The sequence below is a fragment of the Carassius auratus genome, chromosome 33, assembly GCF_003368295.1.
Source record: "Carassius auratus strain Wakin chromosome 33, ASM336829v1, whole genome shotgun sequence".
NCBI classification, from domain to species: Eukaryota; Metazoa; Chordata; class Actinopteri; order Cypriniformes; family Cyprinidae; genus Carassius; species Carassius auratus.
Window position 1 is genome coordinate 397,416 of NC_039275.1, and position 17,112 is coordinate 414,527.

The window sequence follows — 17,112 nt, forward strand, 5'->3', positions numbered from 1 at the left end:
GTAAACATAGAAACATATAATGATGTTCATTCAAGAACCACATTTGCATAGCAGAAAGGATTTATTAAAAGAGATATAATAGGAAAGGATTTGAATCATATGTGAAATAATCATGATTTAAATTTGATCGTCAAAATAAAGGTATGCATTATTTACAGTAAAAAAAAAAAAAAAAAAAAAAAACCTAATTTTAGTCTATCAAACTCCAGCATATATACAGCTTTCATTTACGGGTAGCACAGTATGATTCACATTCGGTTATTTACAGTCTGTCACATTTCTGTAAGTATTAATAAACTTCTAGCAACATTATTAAAAAACAATATTACAGGTTAAGTAACAATGCATAATATAATGGCAAAGGCAGCTTCTGACACTCATGATGTTTACAATGGCATGAAGTCAAACTTCACAGATGCATAAAGCTCTCTGATTTAAAAATAAACTCCTTGCTTTCTCTTGATCAAAAAAAAAAATGGTTAACATCTGCCGATTTCTCAGTAAAGACTAGGAGTAAAGTGATAGTGATATCAGTGGTGTTGGTCTTTACTGGATCCTTCAGCGGAGGAGAGGAGCTCGAGCTTTGGGGATGGAGTTACTGTAAAATAAGAAAATACAGCACTATTAGAAAGCACTTTCCTTCTTCGGGACAGAGATCGTCTATTACAGGTAAAGTTGGCAAGGCTGTGAAAATATAAAAACCGGTTCAAAATTAGAAGAAAGATGAAACTAATTAAATAGAGGCCCGTTCATAGCTGGCATTCACTAATCTCAGGCAATTAACAATACATTGTTTTTAAAAAATCTCTCCTGCAGCTGCATTTATTTGATTAAAAATACAGTAAAAATAGTGAAATATTTTTAGAATTTAAAACAGCCATTTTCTATGTGAACTCCGTTAACGATAATTTATATCTGTGATGCTCTGCTGTATTTCCAGCATCATTCCTCCAGTCTTCAGTGTCACATGATCTTCAGAAATCAGAATAATATGATGATTTACTGCTCAAGAAACATTTCTGATTATTAGCAATGTTGAAAACAGTTGTGCTGCACAATATTTTTGTGGAAACTGTGATGCATTTTATTACTCAGGATTCACAGATGAACAAAAAGTTAAAAAGAACAGCATTTATTTGAAATCGAAATCTTCTGTAACATTATAAATGTCTTTACTGGGAGTTGAGCAATTAATGTGTCCTGGAAAGCCAGAATGCACATCCATTAACAGAAACATACTGTATATTAGCTGAACCCTGTTTGTTTTCACGAGTTATTTATAGCAAACCATATAACAGGTGCTTTGTCGGATATAAGTTGAACCGCGGTCCCAGCGCGTGCCGAACCATGTGTTGTCAACCGAACGGTTCAGTTTTTTTTTCAGCGAACCCTGCCACCCCTAGAAAACAGCTGTTTTACATTCTAATAATGTCACATTTTCTGTATTTTTTTATTTAAATAGCCTTGGTGAGAATAAAAAAAAAACCAAAACTTTAAAATAGTAATTATTCCAAACCTAAACTACGCAGCTTTAAATGCCTAAAATATCATCATGCATAAATCTGATCGCAGATGATGCATGAAAAACGTTACAACCAGGAGTAAACGACTCTGAGTCATGCTCACAGACTGAGAGTGCTTGGGATCCTGTAAGAGTCATTTAACGTGAATCATCCAGCAGCAGACAGTGTGCAAGCAAACACCAGAGATGCCTGCTCTTCCCGTCAGCAAGTTTGACTCCTTGATGCAAATATTGTTGGCCACTGAATCAGAAAACATATGATCCTTTTCACAGACCATTATGTGCAAGCTGCCTAAAGATTTAGCGAGCCTCGATTGTAAAGGGCTGTGAAAGGAAAACGTCAACTGTGAATATGGATGTCAGACTTACGCAAGTCGCTTTAACGCAAAAGGCTTAAAAACTCAGTAAAATACTAACCTACTGGTCCTGCTGGATCCAAGGGAAGCCCGAGTTCTTTTCCTTTTATCTGAGCTGTATGGAAGATATTTTACAGATTATATCACAGACATAGAGTTGATAGATTTACAATCCTGAATGCGCAACTGCAGAATAAATTTGTTAAAAAGGAATATGACAAAAACAACAGAACAGAATAATTAAGAAATGTTGTTTATATTTACAGCATAACAAACCAAAAGCTTCCAGTTACTGATGCTGCTGTAAAAATCTGCATAACATAAATTATGAAAAAAAAATACAAATTTATATATATATATATATATATATATATATATATATATATATATATAGAGAGAGAGAGAGAGAGAGAGAGAGAGAGAGAGAGAGAGAGAGAGAGAGAGAGAGAGAGAGAGAGAGATAACTAATTTATAATAAAAATAATAATAATAATAATAATAATAATAAGTATTAACTAGACAAACTTTGAAGTTGGCTTGGTAAAGTATATTTGAAGTGGTTTAAAAGCTTGTAGTTTGAAGGTTTTCAGTTAAAGAAGTCTGAAGTTTGAATAAACAATAGTACAGATAGAAAATCTAAGATGGATTTTAAATGTTAGGGTTTTCAGGGTTGCTAGGGTGTTGCTATGTGGTTGCTAAGGTACTCAGGGTGTTTTGATATTCTATTTGCTAAAGTGTTGCTGGATAGATACATTTACTGAGTTTCAATCATTTAAGCAAGGATATAACAAAATCTTATTTAAATAAACAAGAAATGTTACCTTAATGGATTTGGTGTTGATTTGGTGTGAATAGTATTTTCCTCTAACCTGCAGGTAAAGAAAAAACCAAAGTTCATTGTGATGAAAACAAGCAAAATGGCAAAAAAAATAAAGCATGGAGCTTTGATGCATTGGATTCTCTGATGCACAGACAGAGCGTCACGCATGCGGAGAGAGATTCCACATCCCTCCTGTTACACATGATTTTATCATGTTCATACGTGTAGCATTTGATTCAAAATCATCCTTTAAAGCCTCAAATGACTTACATGAAGGAGAAAAACTCCATAAGACCATTTGATGAAGAGAGAAAAACCTTGAGAGCAACCAGATTATCCCCCTCTGTCAGCACATACATGTACATACATCAAACATGATCCAGTTACGTAACGTGTGTGACACTGGTCTTATGTTTACTGAATGAATGATCAGATTGTGTACAATGTGGTGTGATAAAGTAAGCACAGATAAGGGCGCTTATTTAACCTGCAGCTCAACATTAAAGCTAAAAAAATAAAATAAATACATAATTTATGACACATTCTCATGAGCTTCAGCAAAATGCAGTTAATGCACAGACAAATCAAGTCCTATTATGTTTAGCCTGGTAAAACACAACACAACTAAACTGAAGTGAAAGGTTTCAGAAAGGAGCACAGTAATATTCTGGGTTTAATACACGTTAAGATCTATTAAAAGTAGCGTGTGAGTCAATGTTTAATACCACGGGAAATAATTGACTCAAAAAAATAATTTAAATCAAAAAATACTTGACAAAATGTAAAGATTACACATTAACAGATTAAAGTAAGATTCACTAAGCTTGCTATACAAGTAGTTTTATAAATGTATATTATGCAAATATTGCACAGTAAGGTCTAATAATGAGCAATGTGTTTTTACAGTAGTTATTCGTTTTTGTTAGTTAAAATAAAATTGTTCTACATTTGTTCAATTGTTTATGCTTTAGTAAATGTTAATACATTACGATTAATACATGCTTTACAATTATTTTTCATTGTTTGTGCATGTTAATGGTTTACAAATGAAACCTTATTGTGTTACCAAATATTTAACTCATAGTGCATCTTTTCTGATATCAAACCGAAATGAATCAATCGATGCTTGATCTCAGATTGACGGTTGTCAGGAAGCCTGTGATATTTGTAAAGGATGATCTGTCGAGAGACTTACAGCATTCCAGTCCAGAGACGGGCTTAAGAGAAAGCATTTACAATCCCACCCCGTCTATACAGTAATGGATGGAAGGGAAGCCAAACAACATCCAGCAGAAGACAACGCTACAGACAGCAGAGAGCAGCATGGCTAGTGGCCGTCTAGACACAGGGGCGAAATTCAGAACAAAAACAAGGAAGGAAGGAAGGAAGACTGGAGACTCGTCTTTTCCCGCCGCACACTGGATGGATCTGTAGAGCGTTTACAACTGTATTCACTCCACTTCTGCCTGTTCACACTGAGATTACAGCATGAATCCTGATCATGTGCTTTAACCCTCAGAATCTGAATAGCATTTCGCATTCCCAGTCTGTTTGGACTCGAAGAATCTTTATTTTTTATAAAACAGTCATAAGTAGACATTTTTTCAGTTAAAACCATATTGCATCTCATCAGCAACTTCTCATTAATGAGTGAATGTGGAAAAAAAATAATTGAATGTCACCAATACATTTATCAATATATTAAGAAATTCTTCAAAATTTCTAATTACACATGAACCACACCGCCCCCCCCCCCCACTTCCCCCCAAAAAATGAGGAAAACCTATGCAAATTATATATTTTTAATATAGATTAGAATCTTTATTTTTTATAAGAACCTATAATATGAGAATTATCTGTATTAACCCCATTGGTTTTTAATAAGATTTAATATTTAATTAAATTCTTTTGAATTTGACTCATGGTTGTTAAAAAATATATATATTTAAGAAACCAACATATTTACTTCTAACAAAATAAATGTTTTCCCCCATTTAAATAGTTTTCCCTGCACTTCAAGCATAAACTTTCACTTTCAGATGGAAAATTAATTAATTACATATTCATGTTTTTCAAGAAAATTAAACTCAATTGTGAGTGAGATATTGGGAAAGGGCTAAATGTATTTTATAAAAGTTTGCTGATGACAATATAACTTCAGAAATAATATTTTTGTAAGTTCTTTGATATCAAATGGGACTCAATACATAACCGGGTCAAAAATGACCCGAACAGGGTCTTTAATCATTTGCAAAGTTTTGTTCTCCTACTAAAAACTATGTATTTAAAAAAATTTACCAAAACAGACCTGGATGCGTTATAAGGGTTTTAGGATATCTTTCAGGATTTTTGATCATGACTTTGTGCCGTAATATCCCAACAAAGGGAGTTAACGCTCTTTTATAGGCACTTTAATATTACAAAGCTCAAGCCTACTAAATGGAAATGGTTTCCAATTGTAAAATGAATCCATATTCGCCGTCTGAGATCAGATCCAGTCTGCAGTGCAAACGAAAAAGACGATCAAAGCAAAATGACCACAGTGTGTTACAATAACACAAAGCAGTTCATACACTTCATGCACATGACAAATCAAGCACATTCACCATCAAACAACACCATGCAAAGCAAAGACCTCGTGAGATGCTCTCATGCATGTTTGTTACACAAAAATGAATGAAAATGTTAGTTTTCCAGGACATGCAAAGGAAGATTTTTCTACAAGGAAAAACACTTATGGTGAACACTTTTGTTGTGACCCCATAAACACTTTCCAAAAAGATTCTCGGCTTTAAAAACGCTGGTTCTCAGTGAACGGGGAAGCAGAATGAGACCAGATGAAATGAAAAGCTGCGACAGTCTCACATTCATTACGCGGGGCGATGATGGCGTCACATCTCAGGACTTACCTGACGGGTGTCTCTCACGCCCCGTCATTCTGCTACCATTTCAACGCCACACAACAGTCGGGCCACAGCGAGCCCAGCAAAACTGCAGCACTTTACTACCATTCGGCTGCCGTGTGATAAAAGGCTTTTGGAGTCTCTCGTCTCGCTGGCACAATCATTAAAAGGAAGACTGAGGTTTTTAACTCATGCAGTTAGTCTAACATATCATGCACACACACTTAAACATCCATCATCACGTGAACACTACTACATATGCATGACATCTGACTGGATGGGTGTCTAATGCGCTACTCTCTCCATACTGTACACATCCACTGGGGCGAAGATTGTAATGTTTATTTTATATTGCGCACTTATGCTGGTGGATTTAGTTCTTAACTCTATAAAGCTGTTTAATGATCAATAAGATTAAAACTCTGCTGTCGCACTGATAGTTTAGAGTATTTAAGTATAATTGTCTAAATGTCCAGTCAAATCTTGAGTGATTCTGATCAAGTAAAGGTCAGAATAAGGTCAGTAATATCTCCAGATGAACTCTTACTGGACTGAAGCAACTTGATTCTCCATCAATCATGTTTTAGAGTCTCAAATCTGATCTTTTGAGGAGCGTTTGTTTCCAGAAGCTTTACTTTCACTGTTCCTCAGCGGAGGAATGATCTTCACAAGCCTCCAGAACATCTCACATCTTCTGAGGAGCCTTTATTTCTTCAGCTCTCGATCACTGTGTTATATGTGTGGATCATTTACATCTGACACACATTAATGGAGATATAGATCACAGACTCATATTTAGATCCACTCTACTGATCTCATTGATTTACATCACAAGCATCAGAGAAATATCAGCTTCTGCACCAAATTGCATATTTTTGCAATAAAACAGTTCTGTTTCCTCCATATTCTCACTGCATCCGATTATATGAGCCATGAAAGCCTGATGCATCAGATATGATACTTCTTTCAATATCTTTCTAATGGTTCAATGAACTGCTCCATTCCAAAAACTATTTTATATGTCAGGCTTAAATTATTAAATCAAGGTTTCAAGTGCAGTTTGCATGCATTCATTGTAGCAATAAAGCAACAATCAAAGATCACAAGTCTTAATAAATCACTATGTAAACTTGCCAATTTGAAATGTAGGCTAGTATGCATTTCTCTGAAAAAAAAAAAAATGATAAAAATATGACTATTGAAATCAATCATTGATCATACTGAAGGGTCAATCAATCAGATTTCTTCCGCACCAGTGGAGATGTACCGTCTGGCATCGATGGCTACATGTAAATGCATGGACAGAAGAGTGACATAACGGAGAAGAACTTACGATATTGACCCCGTAGATGCTCTGGACTGCCTCTTACTCTTCAGAGCTCTCAGTTTGTCGCCTTGCGTGAGTCCCGTGCACTCCTCTTCCTCTTCCTCAGTGTGCTAACCAGTGAAAAACCAAAATCTGGTTAACAATCACTCGAGCAACGCCACGTAAAAACAAAAATGGCTGCTTTGCACGATGACCTTTTCATGTCCATGGGATGTTCCAGAATAAATAGATCTACTCACCGTCTCAGACGCTGTTTTTCTCTGTGAAATGTTCTTGTTTGTACCATTAATGGAAATATCTTCCACTCCTAATAGGATTCCAGCCACTAGTGTTTTACTCGATCCGTTTTCCTGCTCATTTATTTTTTGACGGTACAAATCACCCTCTGCCCACAGACTCGTCTGCTTTCTGTTACATTAAGACATGTATGCATTAATATGAAAATCCAATGCATATTGGTACATGGATCCATTGCTTTGGATTAAACACTCACTTGTCTATGAAGTTCTGCTGAGGTCCGATGATCGAACCGGGTCTGCAGATCCTGATCCACGCGATAACTTCAGCTGCCGTCAGTCTGAAGTGTTTCATCATATAACAGCCAATCAGTGTCCCTGTTCGGCCCAAACCGGCTGAAACACACGGTGGTTTTGCTTGTTAATATTTTTAATGGAACTGAACCAAGAAGACTCAGATTCACTGATGAACTTGCTGCATCGTGCAAAAAAATGAATGCAATGATTATATGGGGATTTGCGATATATCTGTTATTTTAACGTGCTGTACTAATTATTTAATTTAATGAAGCGCTCCGTCCAGACCAATCCGTCATCTTCCACTGCTGTAGTGTCTGATGAACATGAGTCTATTAGAAAGCAGTTATATGAGCCTAAAATGCCATGAATGCAAATATTATATTGATTTAATACAGCGATTCAATAAACAAGAATATGGCTACATTTTAGAAAATATTGTCAACATTGTTTTTGCAATTAAATTAAATTAAAATAGCTCCAATCAAAGCCACAGCAGAACTGTTGAGTGTCTCTGATCAACACACAGCAGCGATTCATTACTGAAAGAATCGAGTGAGTCAATGATTCAGTGACTCGATTCATAAAGACAGTAGCCGTTTCACAATACCAAGTATGCAAAGTTCTAAGCACTTTCTTTATAAATAAACCACAAATTTTAATTTTAAGCAACTACATTCTTGCCAGAAAAAAATGTTAAGGGAGTAGTCCACTTTCAGAATGAAAACATTTTGAAAAATGTTAGCATATGAACGGGTGATGGGCACCATTGACTTCCATAGTATTTTTTTATTTCTACTATGGAAGTCAATGATGCCCACCAACTGTTTGTATACTAACATTTTTCAATGTAAGTAGAAAAAAAACTCATTCAGGTCTTGAACAAGTGGAGATTGAGTAAATGATGACAGAATTTCTATTGTGGAAGTGAACTACTCCTTTTAAACTACATTTCGCGACAGTATAACAGTTACATTTTCAAATCTGTCCCACGTCGTTCGCCGGAATGAATGAGTGTATGACAGTTAGCAGATGGTAGAGATTATACGGTTTATGTTTTAAAAATTTATATTTTTAATTACAAACATGCATTGTTTGGCCTTTATTCACCCAATGGAGCTGTGTGAGGCACTTTTTATTATGGATGGATGGGGTTTATTGGACTTCTTTTGGACTATTGACACCCATTCACTGCCAATATGAAGCTTTTAAGTGCCAGGACATTTTTAGATATGACTCCGATTGTATTCGTCTGAAAGAAGAAAGTCATGTTCACCTAGAATGGTTTTTAGGGAGAGTAAATCATGGGCCAACAAATTTTTGGGGGTTATCGGTCTCTTTAAGCTTGAAATATCCAAACCTTTGCAGTGGACCGCAATGGCTCCATCTGCATTCTCGCAGATGTTCAGGAATTTGGTGACAATGGCATCGTTGGGCGTACTGCCGTCTACGAAGAACAGGTCGTGGTGCTTGAAGCCCATGTCTGTGAAACGCTTGGCGTCGTACATTTTCTTGTTGAGCCGGATGATGTCAGTGATGTTGTGCTTCCTGAAGTAGGGGAAATACGCTTCAGGGGCATGAAGAGGGTATCCTGATGGAAAAACAAGTGTATGATTCCAGTTCTTATTTTAAAGCATTAGTATAATGGGTGATCAAGCCAATTTATACGCACCATTCTCAATTTTGCTATTTGGATGAGGGCCGCTAAAAGCCAAAAACTTTCCTGGAATTATCCAGTTGAAATCTCCATTTTCTGCCCGCTGGAAATAAATAAATAAATCAGCATCATGTCTCTCAGCGTGTGGCTGAACTCTTTAACCTTTATTGATTCTACAACACCACAAACTCACCTCATAATGTTCATATTCCTCCACATTAAACTTGGAGAAATCCAGCCAGCCGAACTGGAGAGCCTGAAACACACGGCATGCGATCAGCAAACACTCCTGATGAAGCATCAGAGAGACTCTGGATTACCTTGTGAACGGCCCGTAGACAGTCAAGGATATTCAGATTGAACATGCACGCTCCAAAAGATGCATCTCTGTTAAATGTAATAAAGAATTAAGTCAAAAATGAACAGAAATCTAGAAGTTAACCAAAATAAATAAGATTCATAGACACTACTGATTTAAATACATTTTGTATTTTCTCTGAGGCCCACATGTTTTGATTTTTTTTTTTGGGCCAGAAAAACTTGGTATTAAATGAAATAGATATTCTTAAATAACTAAGGGGATACATTTCAATTACCGAAAAGGAAGATAAGATCCATTTTGAGAGAGCAGAAGGCTGTACGCTTCTTCTGGTGTTTTCTGTAGATGCATTACCTGAAAGAGGAGAAAGGTGACTTTTCCACGTCTAAATATCAAATTAAAAAACAAGCAACATTTTACTTTGCATGCACTTAAAGAAAAAAAAAATAACGTTTCATCAGGCTGCACTTTCATGAAAGTGAAGTCTTTAGGCTAAACGAAAAGTAAATATAAAGCTGGACTGGGAAACTTACAGCATAAGAGCCGATCAAATACGCAGCATTGGCTTGTTTCTTTCGGTCGCCACAGGTATAAAACACAATTGTCTTCTTTGCAAGAGCACAAGACTTTTGAATTAGAGGAGCACAAATTTAAAAACATTCCAATACACTTGCATGCTTGCATACAAACACTGTGTTTAATTGAACAGTGTAATGTTGTTGCAACATAATGAAGCGTCATTACCTTCAGCTTCTTGTTGAGTTTGCAACAGAAGCGATAAAACATGGCCAGGTTGAGCGGGCCAAAGTCTGCATAGAAGCTGTTCAAATATAAAAATCAAAGATGTCATTGATAAAGGTCTGGTACAATCCAAAGAAACCATATGTATAATTAACAGGCTTTTCTACAGGGAAAAAAACACTTAATATTGAATCTTTAGACAAAATATGCAAAAAGTGCATGTGTGTTTGATCATATTTGATCCCTCAAAAGATTCAGATTATCAGATTTGAGACTCTACAAAAATAAAAAGATTGATGGAGAATCAACTTTATAGTGTTTATTGACTTATACTGTCCCTAATCATCAGCCATTCAAGATTACATTTTAAAAGTAATGCATAAAGGCACTCTCACTTCTCATAGGAAAGCTCTTCATCGATGCAGAAACAGTGTCTGTCAGGACTGCTCTTCACCTTCTGATGAAGAAGAGCAAAATACAGCTGATCTGAAAAACACAAGAGTCCAAACTATACAGCGATCTCTCACAGTGACTGTACTTCCAGCAGATTGCATGCAGTCTGTGAATGTAAACACGTGTGAGTGACATGCATTGGTTTAAATCCTGGAGAGAGTTCTCAAACAAACCGTGAGAGGACAAAATATGTGCACGATTAAGAAAAAAACAGAAAATGAAATAGGAGCCTCACCTTTAATGAACTCGACGCAGTTTGACAGATCACATGTTTCTATTGTAACGATATTCCGGAGCATTGTTTAATCTCGGGTAAGTTTAATAATAATAAACCCAACACACATTTACAAATTCAAACAAAACAGTGTTAATTTAGGTCGACCCTTCAAGAAATAATGCAAAATGCAGCGAATTTAAAAGAACGTAAAATATATATGTTTTACTTGTCGAACCTGTTTTATGCAAGAAAACCCGAATTAAAAAATATTAAATTAGAACTGTGAAAAAAATAACGCCGAGCGATCTACCTCTGGCCTAAAGTCTGATTAAAGTTCAGTTTAAAAATCCAACGCAACGTTAAACCATTTCCCGACGCTTGATTGGCTCACAGACTCACCGCTGACACGTCAATAACATGAAGCTCCTCCCTCCATAATTTAAATTGAGCAGTAGGCAGTGTTCGATTCTAATTGGCACGCTGCCCAAGCCGTTGCTAAGAGAGAAGAGCCGACTAGCCAATAGAATCTCACGTAACTCTGACTGAAAGCTTTGATTCACTATTATTATAATGATCCATTATTACTCTCATTTCGCGGTGAGCGAACAGAACAAAGAAGCTCGTTCCGTTTCTAATGTTACACAGACACCATTAAATAGTCATCCTGACATATAATCAACACTATTCTTTACATAAACAGCAATTAGTTTGTGATGTGATCTCATGTTTCGTGTTAAAACGGCCATCCCGTGGAGTAAATCGCCAAAAAAAAACTACTGTCAGGATTTGTCCGTCGGGACATAACGACCTCAGCGGCGGTTTAACCCTTTCAGATCATTCCGGCCGTGGCTGTAGTTTGTTTACCTGTGATACGAAGGTAAATATCGCGCTTGGAATCCGTCTGCTCCCTCAGAGACGCTCGTAGTCTTTTCCTCGACTCGTTCCGTCGCTCGTTCTTGCGCTTCATGCCTCCCTACGCGTGAAAAGATGGCGTTTCAAACGCGAACGCGCGATGAAAGAAGCATTTGCGTTTCGATTTGCGAAGTTCGGCTCCTAACGTCTCCATGGGGTGCAGACCAAATTGAATTTGAAGCCACTTGTCCTTCCAGTGATGTAGGAAAGGCAAGGCAAGTTTTCTGAAAGCTTTGTAAGTGACGTCACTGCGCCAACATCCGGGCAACTCCAAGGTCTATTTCTAAAGACTTTTGATTTAAGTTCCTTCACCAAACTGAAGATCTGTCCCATCTCTTTCGGTATTGTAATTATACTAAGAATCTCTGGAAAAACACATTGAGTGTTTTCTTGGTATATTTCCTAATATCTTTTTGAAATATGAAAAAAAAATTCTAGGATACACATGAGAGTGAACAGTCAGATGTTTATTTGTTCAACCTTATTTTGTTCTTGGCTAAATATTTTATACATAGGCTATTGTTTACAAAACTTACATTTTTCTATATAAATTTTCCTTGAAGATTTAAAACGATATGTGTTTGATTTCTGACAATCAAGAAACCTGGAAAAACTGAATCTGTTCAAAAGATAAATCATTGTATCTTTTAATATAAATTTGTTATATCTGGTTGTGGGCACTAAAAAGTTGATACACTTAATAAAAAAATCCCATAATTTTTGGAAGCAATGAAAGGATTATTAGATTTTACTTTATTGTCATTGCACATGTAAGGGACAAGGCAACGAAATGCAGTTAGCATCTAACCAGAAGTGCAATAAGCAGTTAATACATGGTATACAGTATCTACAATATGTTACAAATCTACAATAAATATACAGATAAAGCAATACAAGGACATAACTTGCAGATTTTTCGGTGGTCAGGTGGTTAGGAGTCCTTAAAAATGCTGAAAGCTTGATGTAGACAGCATTTTTCTCTGTATGTCCTCAATAGCAGGGAGAGATGTCCTTGTGATGCATTGGGGAGTTTTCACCACCCTCTGCAGTGCTTTGCGTTTACCCACTGAGCAGTTCCCATACCAGACAGTGATTCAACTGGTCAGGATGCTCTCGATTGCACAACAGTAGAAGTTCACCAGGATGGCTGAAGACAACTGGTTCTTCTTCAGTGTCATGAGGAAGAAGAGGTGCTGGTGAGCCTTCTTGACCAGGCTGGAGGTGTTTGTGGTCCAGGACAGGTCCTCTGAGATGGTGGTTCCCAGGAACTTGAAGCTGGAGACAAGTTCAACAATCATCCCATTAATGTGGATGGGGTCAATCACCGTGGTGTATTCTGCAAACTTGATGATGGAGTTGGATCCATGCACAGGCTTGCAGTCATGGGTGTAGAGGGAGTAGAGGAATGGGCTCAGCACACAGCCCTGAGGTACGCCGGTGGTGATGGTGGTGGAGCAGGTGTGGCCTGACCTAACATGCTGTGGTCTGGTCACAAAGTCCATTATCCAGGGATGTGTTAATGTCCAGGTCTCCAAGTTTTGTGGTCAGTTTGGAGGGAATGACAGTGTTAAATGCTGAGCTGATCTTGGTGGCCGTCTTCTTAAAAGTCATAAAAAGCATAAAAGTAATTTAGCTCATTAAGGAAAGAGATGTCTGTGACCATTGGAGTGGAGTTGCTTGGCTTGTAGTCACTGATCACTGCCACATGCGTCGTGGGTCAGAGTTGAAAAAGTGTTCCTCTACTTTTAGCTTGTAGCAGAACTTGGCCTTTTTGATGCCCCTCCTCAGGTTAGCCCTGCATTTGCTGTAGGCCTGAGCATCATCTGATCTGAAGGAAGTGTTGCAGGCTTTCAGCAAGAGTCACACCTTCATGTTCATCTATGGCTTCTGATAAGGGTACGTTGTAATTTGTTTTTCTGTTGTTACGCTGTCAATGGTGGTGTTGATGTAATCCAGTACAGAGGAGGTATGGATATCAATGTCCGTGTGAGAGCCACAGGCAGCCTGAGAAGCAAACATACTCCAGTTAGTGTGTTGAAACCTGTCCTGAAGTAAAGAGTCTGCTCCAGTTGGCCACACTTTGATGGTCCTCATTAGCCGTGTCTCCACTGTCGGGCAAGTGCGAGCCATGGCTTAAAACAGGCCGGGCGGGGTTAATAGTCTCGGGCCAGAATAGCACAGCGTTTCCACAGTCGAGCCTGAAGCACTGCTGCACTTCACCAAAACCCGCTCTTAACACGCCTCTCGGGAACAACGTCGCACAACCTCATCATTTCACCAACAAAGAGAAGTTATCAGAAAACTAAGAAATAAGTCACTGGAACTAGCGCGATCACAAAACGAAAATTATAAAAGTGGCCGTTTGTTTGCATGCTTTGTTAAATATTTAAATTCAAAAGCATCGATGATTTACTATAGAATAAGTGATACATTGATCACAATGAATTAATTTATCAGGACTCAAAATTAGTCACACAGAAATAAATGTATTTCTATTTTATTTATTTATTTTTAATGCTTAAGCGTTATGAAAATAGCCTCCTTATTCAGTCAAGTCTGTTAATGTTTATTTGTAGCCTATACGTCACTTTTAGAATGATTGATAATATCTCTATTTTTATAAAAGCTCCCAAACAAAAAACATTATTATATTTTTATGATGGGCTACGTGGAGCTAAACTCTCGAGACGAGACTAATTACAGATAATATAAGTTACTAAATAGATAATAAGAATTATAAGCTAATGTCTGATTTTTTTTTTCAAGTGGTCATATTTACCATGTTTACTATGGTACTGTTAATGCCTAGCGTGCACCGTCTTTTACATCGCTTATAAATATTTCTGCCTTGTATGGTGGTTATAATCCACATTGGATCAAGTTATTTCAAACAATCGCCACTGAGCTCAACTTATTTTAAAAAGTCTTTAATGCTGGTGTTATAGCTGTTAGCTTTCTGAAATGATCCGCGGCTGACGATCTCCAGACGCATAGAAACTCCGCCTTTGTTTATAACCACTCCTCTAGCCCAAGCTGGCCCCCTTTGGCCAAAGGTTTTGAAGGTGAGGCACGATCGAGCCCCAGAAGCGCGTCTGGCCCTGGCACGCACTAGCATGCATGCTTTTAGCCCCTTTTAGGTGAGAAACAAAGAAAGGTGATCAGACTGTCTGAGGTGGGGTAGAGGGGTCCCTTGTAAGCTCCATCAATGTTTGTGAAGAAAATTCTTTTGGAATGCAAAAATTTCTGATATTAATTGAAAAGCCGCCTGGTCAGATCCTTAGACCAGTCTGGAGTAGACATCACAGTTGATATATTATATTCCATATATTTTTGCCATTAAATGTAATAATCCAGTGACATTTTTGTTTACACAAGGACAGCAGCCAATGTTCCACACAGAGATCTGATCTCATCATCATCAGTCTGTCTGGAATAACATGAAGAAACGGAACAAACTAAGACAGACTCAATCCAGAAGAACTGTGGCAATGTCTCTAATACTCTTCAAGAAACCTACCTGCAAAGCTACCTGAAAAACAATATGCAATTGCACCTAGGACGAAAGCTTTTTTAACGCATAGTTTGGTAACATCAAATGTTGATTTAATTTAGTTAAGATAATAGAAGTTAATTAATAAAATCTATTTATGCCATTATTTTTGACAGCATCCTCACTTTACAGTGAGTGAACTTCACAAGGAATGGACTGAGGCTGGGGTCAAGGCATCAAGAGCCACCACACACAGACGTGTCAAGAGATTTACTGAACCACAGACAACGCCCTTACCTGGGCTAAGGAGAAGAAGAAATGGACTGTTGCTCAGTGGTCCAAAGTCCTCTTTACAGATGAGAGCATGTTTTGTATTTCATTTGGAAACCAAGGTCCTAGAGTCTGGAGGAAGACTGGAGAAGCTCATAGCCCAAGTTGCTTGAAGTCCAGTGTTAAGTTTCCACAGTCTGTGAAATTGAGGGTGCAATTTTATCTTCTGGTGTTGGTCCACTGTGTTTTTTGAAAACCAAAGTCACTGCACCCATTTACCAAGAAACTGAATTGTTGTGGAATTAACATAATATTGTAGCAAAGGATCCTATTTAAAGTGGGCTAAGTGCAAATAGCTCTAGATGCTATTTAAACTTAAATGAACATTGTGATTTGTTCTATTCACCAGGTAAAAGTAGCAGTTCCTTGCAATAAGTGTAAATAATAATTAGATGCTATTTATACTTTATACTGGTGGATACTATTTGCACCTCAGTATTGTACCTGGATGCAATAATAACAGTGTAAATGATTATATTTATTAAAATTATAAATACTTCATATAAGTCATATAAATCATTACTTCACTTTAAATCATTATTAAACACCCGTTAGGCACTTCCAATTTTAAGAACACATTTTTATTGAAAATAAATTCTAATGTGACGGTAAAAGTGAGAAGATGATGCTCGGCGATACAGAGTATAAGTTACCTCACTTTCAGTAACAGGCTTGACTTACTCTGCTTTCTAGGGTTTGACAAACCTCCCATTCTGAAATGGAAAACCCAAAGTTTCCCTCATTTCAGGGTTAACATACTCAGAGTTTTCATTTAACCTCCTTTCTGAAATGGGGCCCTGACCACTGCAGATTATTTCACCCCTGATAGTGTCGCCACAGAAACATACAATCCTGTCGTAATTAGGCTACCTTAATAATTATGATATTATAAAAAAAAAATCAAACATTATTATTATTATTATTAAGGTTTAATCACACAACATTTCTTCCATGTTTTATTTTTAACAGTAAATCCCCTTTGTTTTTCCAAAAAGTTGAGTTAATTTTCAATAATTAAAAGATAAATTGAATTAATGTTTTATGTGTTTAATGTGCATCTCAGAAAATGCTTTATTTAAAGCCCCAACTGAATGGCACTTAAATTAACTTAATCCATCTGTCAACTTTATTGTCATTGTTCACAGTACAAGTACAGACAGGGAAACAATGGGTAATTATTAAATGTTTATTTTTGATGTATGCATTGCATTCTTTGCATTTAAAAAATAATTTTAAAAAAATCTAAAAAAGAAATCTTAGTTGTTCATTTTAAGAGATCCAGGAGTCTTATTTTCTCTTGCATAATTAATATTGCATTTTAATTAGGCAAAAACACATTTTATCCGATTAATCGATGGAATTTTTGGTAGAATACTCGATTACTAAAATATTCGGTAGCTACAGCCCTAGTTTGAACACCGCATTCATCTCATCCAACCCCAATCAAACACACCTGAACAAGCTAATCCAGGTCTTTCATTCAGATTACTTGAAAGCTACAGGCAGGTGAGTTTGATCAGGGTTGGAGTTGA

General features: G+C 36.9%; 1 protein-coding gene across 6 annotated transcripts; it reads right to left on the reverse strand.

Moving 5' to 3' along the window:
* Nucleotides 1-48: 48 nt before the first annotated feature.
* On the reverse strand, nucleotides 49-11,977 carry LOC113052649 (dual specificity protein phosphatase CDC14A-like). Of its 6 annotated transcripts, XR_003277100.1 has the most exons (16): nucleotides 11,713-11,975; nucleotides 10,574-10,664; nucleotides 10,182-10,257; nucleotides 9,971-10,063; nucleotides 9,715-9,791; nucleotides 9,439-9,505; nucleotides 9,312-9,374; nucleotides 9,134-9,221; nucleotides 8,822-9,052; nucleotides 7,422-7,560; nucleotides 7,168-7,336; nucleotides 6,935-7,038; nucleotides 3,894-4,036; nucleotides 2,700-2,747; nucleotides 1,940-1,993; nucleotides 561-598 (listed from the first exon to the last, which is right to left on the reverse strand). XR_003277100.1 is itself a non-coding variant. In XM_026217028.1 (15 exons), the coding sequence occupies exons 1-15, from the start codon at nucleotides 11,813-11,815 to the stop codon at nucleotides 559-561; spliced, it is 1,422 nt and encodes a 473-aa protein (XP_026072813.1). In that variant the 5' UTR covers nucleotides 11,816-11,974; the 3' UTR covers nucleotides 49-558. The 6 variants fall into 6 exon arrangements, 5 of the variants coding, with proteins under 5 accessions (XP_026072813.1, XP_026072816.1, XP_026072812.1 ...); XM_026217028.1 differs by lacking the exon at nucleotides 3,894-4,036 and having other exon boundaries at nucleotides 49-598; nucleotides 9,971-10,042; nucleotides 11,713-11,974; XM_026217031.1 differs by lacking the exons at nucleotides 3,894-4,036; nucleotides 11,713-11,975 and adding an exon at nucleotides 10,867-11,228 and having other exon boundaries at nucleotides 49-598.
* Between the last annotated feature and the right edge of the window lie 5,135 nt (nucleotides 11,978-17,112).